At 47.2% G+C, this 12,176-nt stretch overlaps 1 protein-coding gene across 1 annotated transcript; it reads left to right on the top strand.

Moving 5' to 3' along the window:
- The first annotated feature begins 2,339 nt into the window (after positions 1 to 2,339).
- Positions 2,340 to 10,827, top strand: GSG1L2 (GSG1 like 2). Its single transcript, XM_015098425.3, has 5 exons — positions 2,340 to 2,637; positions 5,908 to 5,955; positions 7,000 to 7,149; positions 8,976 to 9,087; positions 9,945 to 10,827. The coding sequence occupies exons 1-5, from the start codon at positions 2,340 to 2,342 to the stop codon at positions 10,195 to 10,197; spliced, it is 861 nt and encodes a 286-aa protein (XP_014953911.3). The 3' UTR covers positions 10,198 to 10,827.
- The last annotated feature ends 1,349 nt before the right edge of the window (positions 10,828 to 12,176 follow it).

The following is a 12,176-nucleotide window of genomic DNA, read 5'->3' as shown; positions in this document are numbered from 1 at the left end:
AAGCCGCTGCACAGCCACAAAGACCCAGAACAGCCAAATAAATACTCAGAACAAAACCAAACTCCATCACCGACTTGAGCTCCTGCTACATCGCAGCCAACCAACATGCTGAACAGTCAAAAACGTGCTCGCCTCTAGATGGCTCTCACCTGTGAGCAAATGTTGCTGAGTCCACTAGGCAGACCCTTTGTCAGAACCCATGATCCATTACTGCCAACTAACAGGCGTGTAGTTTTCCACGACAACCCACATGGACAAAATCTTCTCATCCAACAGCCTACTTCTTTCGTCCTTACAATAACCCTTTGAGGGGATGGTTAGTTCTCTGCTTGATGGCCACAACATTGAGGTTCAGAGAGGTTAAGTGGCTTGTCCAAGGCCACACAGCATGTTAAAGGCAGAGCCAAGATACCCAGGTCTTCTGACCAGTCACCTGACTGCAGAAGCTTGGTAAGGTCCCATATCTGACCCTAACCCTCTAGGTGAGTTCCTTTTTTCTAGTAGGTTCAGCACTGTGTCTCTGAGACACTCTCATCTTGGCCCTTCTCATCCACCGCTCCCTGTCCACCCCCTTCCAAACCTTTCCTGAACTTGAGATTCCACAGAAGACGTCCTGATTATATGAAATGCAGGTCAGCAAGAGACAGGAACACCATGTTTCTATTTCATCTATTTTTTCCCCCATAAACTGGACCAGAGGCTCTCATCCTGGTTAGCTTTCCCAAGTGAGTGAACTTTGAACAGTTGGGGCAAAACAGGTGAGCATCCCTTAATAGAAATCCTTCGACAGCTTAAAAAAAAAAAAAAAAAAAACTCACATGGCAGGATTTTAAATACCAGCAGTAAAACATTCAAAACGAACACAGACCTCCTACCCCAAGATGGGCTCACATAATGATGCGACCTCTGGAATCCATGTGGTCATCCCTTTGGGACAGCAGAGAGAGGAATGAAGTGACCCAGAGGGAGAAAACTGCCCACGTGGTGGTTCTGATCCTTCCATGAGGCTGTAACGCTAGTCTGTGATGCACTTTACAGATTGTCTTCCCAATCGCCTACTGGCCAAAACAGTGCCGCCTGCTTGAGAAGAATATTCTATCTAGCCTCTCTGAACTTTTTCTCCAAAACAGCCTTTTTCTAAAGGGGCAGGGGTTGTGGGGAGGGGACAGCTACACAGGACTTCCCCACTTGTTGGATGGATGCCATCTAGTGATAAAATGAGGTAACTCCTCTTCCCACAAGACTGGTTGGCAGCCACACAGACACAGCTCACAATACAGTCTTTGCCAGCCGGAAAATCCAGGCTAAGCAATGTGGACCCAGATAACACCAGCCTTTTCTCCCACCTGCCCAGGTTGATTCTCCGTCATAATGGGGGAGGGGGGTTTGTCTTTGGGAGGTGTCTAACATAGAATGGAGAACCTTTGTGTTCCAGATGCCACCTGGAACCCTTGAGGACATCATGCTACGTGAAATAAGTCAGTCACAAAAAGACAAATTCCATGTATAACTCGGATGACCAAATTCACGGAGAGTATCATAGGGGCTGGGGGAAGAGGAACAGGGAATTGGTGTTTAATGGGGACAGAATTTCAGCTTTTGCAAGATAAAAAGAGTTCCGGAGCTTTGTGGCAGACTTGAATGTACTTAAGAGTGCGCTTAAAAATAATTAAGACAGTAAACTCTGTATTATGTGTATTTCATCACAGTTTAAAAAGATCAAAAATGGCATCTCTTCTCAGTGTTTTGCAGCAGCCTAGATGGGAAGGGAGTTTGGGGGAGAATGGATACATGTATATGGAAGGCTGAGAACCTTCGCTGTTCACCTAAAACTATCACAATATTGTTAATCAGCTATACTCCAATACAAAATAAAAAGTTTTTTAGAAAGTGATGGTGGAAGTGTGAATAACACGAATCAAATTTAAGAGCATTTCAAGTTGGATCTGTAGCTATTCCGTTGTGCCTAACACAAAATGGAAGGACATTTTCTTCCAGTATCTAAAAACAGTCATCCAGTTCAACAAAAGAGTTGCTCACATCACATGGGAATAAATAACGTTCTGGCCTTGGAAAAAAAAAAAAAGAACAAAAACAGAAAACCAGCACCTCTACATCGCGGGGAGGACTGAAGGGCTGACAGTGTTGAAGGGAGCACGGCCCAGTTCTGTGGCTCCTTCGGGCACAGATGTCGCACCCTGGAGAGCACCAGTTCCCCAGGGGGACGTGCGGGGAGAGGTAAGGATGCCAGATGGTGGACCGAGGTGGGGCGGGGACCAGGATGAGGCAAGCGAGGGGGACCCCACTGCTCATCCTGCCGCCGCACCCCGCATTCAGCCATGGACCAGCGGGCCAGGCAGCAGCGGGCTCTGGCCCTCCTCCCGGTCTGCCTGGCCCTCGCCTTCTCCCTCACGGCCGTGGGCAGCAGCTACTGGTGCGAGGGCACGCGGCGGGTGGCAAAGCCGCTGTGCCGGGATCGTCCGGGGGTGCTGCACTGCATCCACTACAGCCGTGGAGGCAGCGACAACAGCAGCCAGGCCGTCCAGTACATTTGGGAGATGGGGGACGACAAGTTCGTCCAACGCAGGTTCCACGTGGGGCTCTGGCAGTCGTGCGAGGAAACCCTTGGGAGCACAGGTGAGCTCAGCATAAACGGGTCCTCTGGTGGTCCGGGGATGTAAGCTCTCTGGCTTTCCATGTGAAAACATCACCCAGACCCAAGAGAGCCTGCCTGGGAAGACTGCAGCCTGGGGCGCCTGCAGGGAGATTGCTCTACACACACATCTGCTAGTCAGTCTAATTCAGCGCAAATGCCTGGGCGAGTTGATGCATAAGGAAAGGAGCAGATTACAACTGGAGGCGGATGGTGGCCCCCACAGAGAGGGACAGGAGGTGCGAGGTGGGCTACGGAGACCTGGCCGCAAGTTCTCCAGCCTGGGGAGGGTGCTCCCGGGCCCTGAAAAAGCACAAGAAAGGGGTCTCAGGGTGTCTGATCACCCCCAGCTCTGCTGCCCACTGCAGCTTCCTGGGTATTTCCCGTCTTAATCAGCTTCATCTGCATCCCCCTAAAAGTTGACCCTCCTTCGGACACCCTAATAGAGTCCTCCTGGGGAACCCCTACCTGGAGTGCTAGGTAGTGACCCCCTACCTGGAGGTCATTTTCTAAATAGCTCTGCATCTTCTTCCCAATGCCTCTAAAGAGAGAACGCATCGTCTGAAATGAAGATGTAAAACAAAAACTCTTCTTAGAGAACGAACTTATGGTAGGTAGGCAGGCGGAAGGATAGTTAGGGAGCTTGGGATGGACATGTACACTCTTCTGTATTTAAAGTGGATAATCAACAAGGACCTACTATAGGGCACAAGGAACTCTGCTCAATGTTATGTGGCAGCCTGGATGGGAAGGAGTTAGGGGAGAATGGATACACATTACATGTATGACCAAGTCCCTTTGCTGTTTACTTGAAACTATCACAACATTGTTAATCGACTCTACCGCAATACAAAATAAAAAGTTGAAAAAAAAGAAATAGAAAAAAACAAAAATTCATGCTTGGGGCAGCTTTTCAACTCAATATTCTTTCTATTGGGTGAATGAATTAGTCAGCAGAATGTGTTGATTCCTGACTCTGTGGGATTCTGCCGAACCAAGAAATTCAAGGACAGAGGGGCCTGAGCACACCATAGCAGGTGGGGGTTTGGGGAGAAAAATCAGACGGTGTTCCACAGTCCATCCCCAGGACTCTGACACTATTTCCCAGGCTGGTTGGCTGTACCACTTGGCTGGCAAACCTCTGTCCAGCTATGTAACACCTGCCTGTCTGGCTTCATGGGATTTATAAAGATTTTTCCTTTTAATCCTGCTGAACCTATTCAAAAGGAACATCATTTCTGAGGATTCATGTTAATCAAGGGGTCACTGTGGTCTGATCCACGCTAAACTCACCCTTCTAAGCTATTGTGCATTCTCTTAATCTCCTTGGCTGGTCCCATTTTCACCCTGCCCTGCCCCTGGCTCTGGACTTGCCTCCTCTTTACCCCACATTGAGATAAGGCAGCCCTCTCCAGAAGGCTAGTTAGATGTCCAGTCCTCCATGCATTAAGCAGAAAGACAGCAGGAGGGTTTAAGTGCATATTAACCAGGAGAGAAGCTTTCCTATCTAAGTATTAGTTGCTCAGTCGTGTCCGACTCTTCAACCCCATGGACTGCAGCCCACCAGGCTCCTCTATCCATGGGATTTCTTAGGCAAGAATACTGGAGTGGGTAGCTTATTCCCTTCTTCAGGGGATCTTCCCAACCCAGGGATCGAACCCAAGTCTCCTGCATTGGCAGGAGGATTCTTCCTATCTAGTATCTCATTTAATCTTCAAAGCAAGGCTAACGTGGGGACTATTAAACCAGTTTTAGAAATAGGAAAGCCATTCCTCCGAAGAGTCAATAACGGGTGGGATGGGAGGGAATCTCAAGAGGGTAGGGATATATGTTACTGAGAGCTTATTCACATTGTTGTACGACAGAAACCAACACAACATTGTAAAGCCATTATCCTCCAATTAAAACAACACAAAAAAGAAGAGTCAATGACCTATGCCCCTAACATCCGCCTCTTTTAGCTCCTAGCAGCCCAGCCTGGGAGCCACAGGATTGTCTTCCCGGCACCTTCCCTACAGCCCCTGGATTGAATCAGTGACGTGGCAGGACAGTCTTGGGACAGTACTGGGCCCCTGCAAGCCCAGTTCTAATGCTGAAACTGCCTCTACCCGTGTTTTCTGTACCATGTTTTCCCCTCAGACGTCCTCAGACACACTCTTCCTAACTGTGCAGAGACAAATCGGGCAATGTCCCCAGCTCCTCCCACTCCACCACCTATGATTCAATTCGGAGCTGATGTGTTAACGGAGCAAGATGAGGGTACCCATCTGGGACAACATCCCAGGGGGTGATTCGCCCTGGTGTCAAATCCTCCATCCATTACTCACCCCCAAACCGGAATTTGGTGACATCAGTATACTCAATAGATAACCAAGGACGCATATCCTTCAAAGGGACTACACCTCACAGGGGGCAGCACAAACTTTTCTACCCAATATGTGCAACATGACTGATGATACAGGCAAAGCACACCCCCTGGAGCACAGAATAAGTCTGGGGGTGGGTTCTGCTCGTTACCTGGTACTCACACACATAACTCTTCCCTTTCCTCTCACACTCCAGAAAGCAGGATGGAGTGCAAGTAACTGACTCACTTCGTAGCAGAGATAGATCTGAATCTGCTCTATTTCATTTCTTAAAATGATTACAAACATTGTCACTTTCCCCTCTACCCAGAAAGAAATTATTTGAGACTCACGTCATCCTGGATGCTGTTTGGGAAGTCCAGCATCAAGTCTTGCAGCATCAGTCCAGATGGGCTAGGGTACACTGTAATAACAAACAATGTCCAAGTCCCACAGGTTTAAACCACCAAATTCATTTCTAGCTCTTGCTGTTTGTATTTTGCCGGTTGGCAAGTGGTTCCTCCTCACTGGAGCCACTCAGGGATCCAGGCAGAGAGAGGCTCCACCTGGACATATGCTTCTGTGATCTCAGAGGCAAGAAAATGAGAACTTTTAGGCAAAACACTAACTCGTAAAGCTTCTGACTGGAGGTGACCTCCACCCACCCACCCCATAATTTCCACCCCCAGTCCTCAGCCATAACAAGGCATTTGACCCAGCCTGGATTCACTGGGGCCGGATTGTGTCATGATGCTCCAAGGAGGGGTACCACCTCTATGGGAACAATAAAGCCACACTCCCCAGTCCTTGTTCAGAATGACGTGGATGCACTCAAGGGGGGCTGGAAACACAGCTTGTCCCTCGTTGTCAAGCTTCACCCTACTTGATTCCATCTTCTTTTACTTCCAGGTGAAAACTGCAGAAGCTTCCAGAGTGTAATACCAGCTGAAGAACAAGGTAAACACCTTCGTCATGTTCTGTCCACCAGCCCTGCTCACCATCTGGACAATGTGTATGGTTTTGGTTGGGCTGGGGGGAAAACATGAAAGAGTTATTTATAGTTTTTCCATGAATTCAAGTCCCACAGAGCCCCTGGCTCTTTTCATGGGCCCTGTAGGCAGTAATGCTAAAAAACGTTAAACCATCAGCTCTGCAGGGAGCAGGGGATGCCCTCATGGGCAGTATTTGTAGCTTTTCAGAGTGTGAATACTCCCACCAAGGCCAGTTTCACACTGTCAATGCAAGGTGACCGCAGAGCAGGGAAAAAGATGAGTCCAGTTCATCACTGCCACTAGCGGAACACTCATCAAATTTAAACTTACTTTCCTAGTATCGTTTCCCCAGCAAGAATTTAACTTTTGTGATGACATGGACCATGTCTCTTTCATTCATTTCTGTGTCCCCACAACCAAACTGCCTTATAGGAGGCTTTTTGCAAAGAACAGTTTCTCTCCCTGCCCCTTTTATTCACTCCGCATCCAACCTATTTCCTTGAAGCAGCAGGAGGGGTCCCACCGAAAGGATAAATCATAGGTTGACATGGAAACAAAAGAGATTTTTGGCATCTCGAATCAGGGGGCCTCAATTCTCAGACTCCTTCATCTGCCCCGGTGAAGTTTACCTTCTCCTTCAAAAAATGAAGATAGTGTCTTCTGGTGGAATCAAAACTCCTGAACTGGGGAACAGGACCTCCAGCATCCTTCAGGCCCTCGCAGAAGAATTTTGCTTAGTACTTTTTTCCCTCCCAGCTAATGACAATCTTCCCAAAACTTCTCTTTCAAGCCCCAGGACTCCCTTGCATTGTCAACTTTCCAAGACTCAGCAGAGGTTTCTGTGGTTTTCACCCCATGGTGGTTTTTATTAATTTATTTTTTGTTTTAGAAGTGACCCGAATCACATGATTGAATATCCTAGTATTTCTAAGGGGCTCCCCTGATGGCTTAGACGGTAAAGAATCTATATTTCTAGGTCCCAGCATCTCTTTCATCCTTATGTTTGCAGGTGTCTTGTGGCTGTCTATCGGGGCTGAGGTCCTGAATATCCTACTGACATTGACAAGTGCAGTCCTCCTGGGCTCCAGAGTGAGGCATTACTCTGGGTTCCACTGGCTCAAGGTGGATGCCTCAGTAGCCATCCTCACGGTGCTTGCAGGTACTTGCCAAGAGCATCATCAGAATAGGCTAATTCCCTACAGCCTGCCCCCCAGGGGAACTGGCAGAATTCCAGGCTGGCTCTTCCTATCGCTGGCCCATTCAGTGGGACAACTGGTCCACTGGAGAAGTTACCAAATTAATCCCGTTGGTGGAAGCAATGGGGAGGCTGGTGAAAAAAAAATGGGGATAGCACAGATGGAGAGCAAAATTTATCAGCATGTCTTTGTCACAACTGTGGGGAAGAAGTCCACTGGCTTTGAGGACAGAGACTGCCCTATTTGTACAATGGCTAAGCATGAGTCTGTGGAGAAATACTGCCTGGATTCAGAGATCTCCAACTTGCTGGCTGTGTGATTCTGGGCAAGTGGCTTCACTTCTCTAACTAGCTGCCTCAAAAAGCTGTGATGGAACTTCCCTGGCAGTCTAGTGGCTAAGAATTTGTGCATCCACTACAGGGAGCATGGATCTGATCCCGGTCAGGGAAGATCTTGCATGCCAGTGCAGCCAAAACATGCAAAAACAAGCAAAATGCTATGGTGAGAACTAAATAAGAACGCATATAGTAAGTACTCAAAAATGGCAGCTTGTTAAAAATTATCCAAGTGGGGTCAATAGCCCTATGAGTAAAGAACTCCTCTTTTTGGTCTTCTGCGTTGTCCAAGTAGTTTTTCCATTATTCTTGTTCAGTTGCTAAGTTGTGTCTGACTCTTTGCGACCCCATGAACTATAGCTAGCAGGCTCCTCTGTCTAGCAACAAATGGGATTCTCCAGCAACAGTACTGGAGTGTGTTGCCATTCCCTTTTCCGGGGGCTCTTCCTGAGACAGGGATGGAACCTGGGTCTCCTGCACTGCAGACAGATTCTTTACTGTCTGAACCCATAGACCAGGGAAGCCCCTAGACCACTAGAGAAGTCCCAAAACTACTTTCTATTTGACCACTGAAGCCACAGTTGGTCACTCCCTGCCATACATTTGTTAAATTAAAACATAGCCCAGTAATGGGAGCCCCTGAAAAAGAAAGACAAAATAATTAATATTTAAAAGTAATATTCAAAGAAACTTTCTGGAACAAAAGACCAAAATCTATGCACATAAAACTCTCTAATACCTGGGGGGAAAAATGACACAGTACATTCAAGTCCTAGACATATCCCACTAAAACTGTTAAAGAAAAAGAAAACCGTCTGGGTCCTCAGGCAAAAAGATCAATTCACTTACAGAGAACAGAAAATCACATTGGGAAGTGACCAGTTCCCACTGTGAAAGTCTACTGCGGCCAGAACCTACTCCAATTTTTATGCAAAGTTTTTCTGTGTTAGCAAACAATCCACATTCAAAAGAAAAAGTGACAGAACTTAGTAAAGTATGGCTTCAGGCTAAATGTAGCTCAAGGACCTCTTCCCTGTTCTGGAAAACAGAGGATATAAAATCGGTGCCTCTGGGGACTTCACTTGTGGCCCAGTAGTTAAGACTCCGAGCTTCCAATGCAAGGGGCGCAGGTTCGATCCCTGGTCAGGAAACTAAGATCCCACATGCTGTGCTGTATGAGCGGGGGGAGCAGGGGAACAGGGCGGCGCAGGGCGGGGGGAAACACCCCACAGCAACATGATAAAACAGAAAAAGGAGGTGGTCTTGAGACAGATGACATGGCAAAGGAACATTCACCACTGTGTAGATTGGTGACTCTAAGAAATCAGTAGATGGGTAAAACATGAAGGCTGCTTGGAAGGGCTCAAGGAGGATGTTAGTGGGCTAGGACAGCCAACTCATGTGCTGTAAAAAACTGCATTCTTGATTGTGGCTCACAAGCTTTCCTTGTGCAGGGCTCCTAGCCATGGTGGCCCACATGATGTACACAACCATTTTTCAAATCACCGTGAACCTTGGGCCAGAAGATTGGAAGCCTCAGACGTGGGACTATGGCTGGTCATACTGGTGAGTCGCTGGCCACAGTGGGCCAGCAGGGATGCACACAGGTTTTCTGGGACCACCACCGCCCTTGGTCACGGCTCCACCACCTGCTACTCTTGGGACTGTGGGTTAGTTTCTTAATCTTTCTGTAGCTCAGATTCCTCATCTGTAAAAGGATAATACCCCATTCAGATATTTTTATGAGAATGTAAGGTTACGTTTATACAAAGTGAAGCACTCAAGAAACAGAGATAGTGCTGTTGTTACTTTCTTGAACACGGTTTAAGGAGAAAAGTCCTATTATAATTCCTAATAAATATTTCAGTTAGGAGAGACCCCGTCCCCGATTCTAATGGAAAGACAGGCCATGACACAGAAGTTCTATCTCTACCAGAAAGACTTGATGCAGAATTGGATACAGAAATGTGAAGTTGCCAGCTCAAGGTTGCACAGTTAATGAGAGATGTGTGCAAACCCACAGTGCATGCGTGACTCCCGAGTCTGGTTCTCTTCACCATTCACACATTCCCAACAAAAACACGTTGACTGCTCTCTGAGATCTGTGATCCAAAGCATTAGTCGCTCAGTCATGTCCAACGCTTTGTGACCCCATGGACTGTAGCCCGTCAGGCTCCCCTGTCCATGGAATTCTCCAGGCCTGAATATTGGAGCGAGTAGCCGTTCCCTTCTCCAGGGGATCTTCCCAACCCAGTGATCAAACCCAGGTCTTCTGCATTGCAGGCAGATTCTTTACTGTCTGAGCCACCGGGGAAGCCCAAACCCAGGCCCAAATCGGGCAGAACCGGGAGTTGATTTCCACCCCAGCAGGAAGCCCTGGACCCAGCCCCGTGCCCTTTCCTAACCGTGCCTTCTGTCGGCAGCCTCGCCTGGGGCTCCTTTGCGCTGTGCATGGTTGCATCGGTCATGGCCACAAGCAGATACACAGCAGCCCGCCAGGACCTCGCAGAGAAAAAGAGTGGACAGAAGGGCGGTCGGCATGCTCCACCAGACTTCCAGGAACCCAAGGCTTCAGAAAGCGAAGCAGAAGCTGCTCCCAGCCCTGCGGGGTATGCCCTCACCAGTGTGTCTAAGCACCTGCCTCCACAGGCTCCAGGCAAGGTGTCCATGTGCTAGCCCGGGTTCATGGCTGGCAGATCTGCATAGGCAGACCAACCAGACAGGAGTGGGCTTCACAAGGCTGTGAACTAAACCTGCCACCTGCCATCTTACCCTTCCCTAAACACCTTTGCCTTCAACTTCTGATTCCTGTTATAATGCCAGTGTTTTTAAATGAGACAACACCTACAGAAAATACCAGCCATTGACACTGTAGTATAAGTGAGCGTCCCAAGCTTTCCTGACAGTTTAATAAGGGTGACAGAAAATGTAGGTGCATGTGATCCCTAAGAGTAAGAGCTGAAGAGAGGAGAAAACAAGGCTTTGACTGCAGACGATGCAGATTTGTTGCCCACATAGTTATGTTGACAAAAGAGTCTAGAAAGTCTTTTTCCTTAATTGACGCACACAGATTAATAGTACCTGTGACTATCCTATATCTTTTACTGTTTTAATCAGGGAGAAATGAATTTAAAAATCAGGTTTGTGTTATTTTTAAAATACAGTTTCTTCCAAATTTTCTACTTTCTACCTATAGGAAAATCAGTTTGGAAGGATAATCAAGTGATAAAACAAAATAAGAAGGGTTGAAAGGAATGACGTCTCGTCACAGCTAAGTGGAACAAATGTTTGAATTGTTGTACTTAAATTAAATTGCCAGGCACTTCTGCTTCTAAAAATAAACATGGTGAAACCTGCAAGTCTTGTGTGAAACAGTGGTATGCTTCACGTTTCCTAACTTGTTCAGTTACAATATTATATACATCTATTTTGCATTTCAAACTAACATGCTATTGAGGCCACCGATTGTTAAACACATAACTTGGGTTTTAGAGGGGAAAGGGAACTGCCATATCCTAATAACCCTAAATGCATCCTTAGACTCATTTTTTTAAATGTATTTATGTGTGTAGTGAATGCATCATTTCTGAAAAAAAGTCTGAATGTTTCAAATAAAATCACTCAATCTATTTATGCTGAACTGTACCATGTCTCGGAGAAGGCAATGGCACCCCGCTCCAGTACTCTTGCCTGGAAAATCCCATGGATGGGGGAGCCTGGTGCGCTGCTATCTGTGGGGTCGCACAGAGTCGGACATGACTGAAGCGACTTCACAGCAGCAGCAGCAGCAGTACCATGTATGCTGTCAGAGAATAAGGGGCAGTTCAGCTAACTTCTTCACAGTTGTGGGTCCGCCTAGTGACGGATGGGCCTATGGAATTTTGTGCTATGTTGAACTAAGCATATTTGAAGTGGTATTAAATGGCTTTTTACTGGAATGAGTCCAACACAAGGAAGGCGTGCTGGGGTCCTCTGGAGCAGAAGCGTTCATACTCAAAGGCCCCTGCCCTCCACAGTGTGCATGTTCTTTTATAGGATTTGTCACCCCTGGGCGTCTGTGTAGGAAAACCCTGTGTCAATGTCACAACACTGAGATAGAGTCTGATCCTACAGAAAAGGAAATCCAAAAGAAAAGTCCCCAAAGAGACACTCAGTTCTTTTAAAAAAAAAAACAAAAAACTTATGCCTGAAGGTTCCAAGGAAGAAATGAATGTTCTGAAGTCGTGTGAGAGAAGCTGACATCAGCAAACAGCATACACGGCATCTGGGGAAAGGAGTCAGGGATGAACGAGACATCGGGCAGGACAAGAGGTAACTAGTCCCCAAGGCTCAGGTCAAAACCGACTTTGCTGCATTCTCTGACTTTCCAAGGCCCTCTGCTTCCTTTTATTTTTTCATTTTTGGCCACACCACATGGCATATGGGATCTAGTTCCCTGTCTAGGGACTGAATCCATGCCCCCTGCATTGGAAACACAGGATCTTAACCACAGGAACCCCAGGGAAGTTCCCCTTTTATATTTTTTAAGTCTTGATTTTATTCAAGTACAACATGCCTACAAAAAAATTACCCAAACCCTAAGTGTACAGCTTAGGAATAATCAGACAGTGAACACGGTCCCTCAGATCAAGGCATCTCATCTCCATCTGTCTCTC

The sequence above is a fragment of the Ovis aries genome, chromosome 11 (genome assembly GCF_016772045.2).
Source record: "Ovis aries strain OAR_USU_Benz2616 breed Rambouillet chromosome 11, ARS-UI_Ramb_v3.0, whole genome shotgun sequence".
Classification (NCBI taxonomy): Eukaryota; Metazoa; Chordata; class Mammalia; order Artiodactyla; family Bovidae; genus Ovis; species Ovis aries.
Note: the sequence above shows the minus strand (reverse complement) of the source record. Positions and strands in the feature narration are given on the sequence as shown.

Coding starts and splice junctions, on each gene's coding strand:
- GSG1L2 (XM_015098425.3), top strand. CDS start 2,340: ATGGACCAGCGGGCCAGGCAGCAGCGGGCTCTGGCCCTCCTCCCGGTC. Junction 2,638..5,907: donor GGAAACCCTTGGGAGCACAG/GTGAGCTCAGCA, acceptor TTTTACTTCCAG/GTGAAAACTGCAGAAGCTTC. Junction 7,150..8,975: donor CATCCTCACGGTGCTTGCAG/GTACTTGCCAAG, acceptor TTCCTTGTGCAG/GGCTCCTAGCCATGGTGGCC.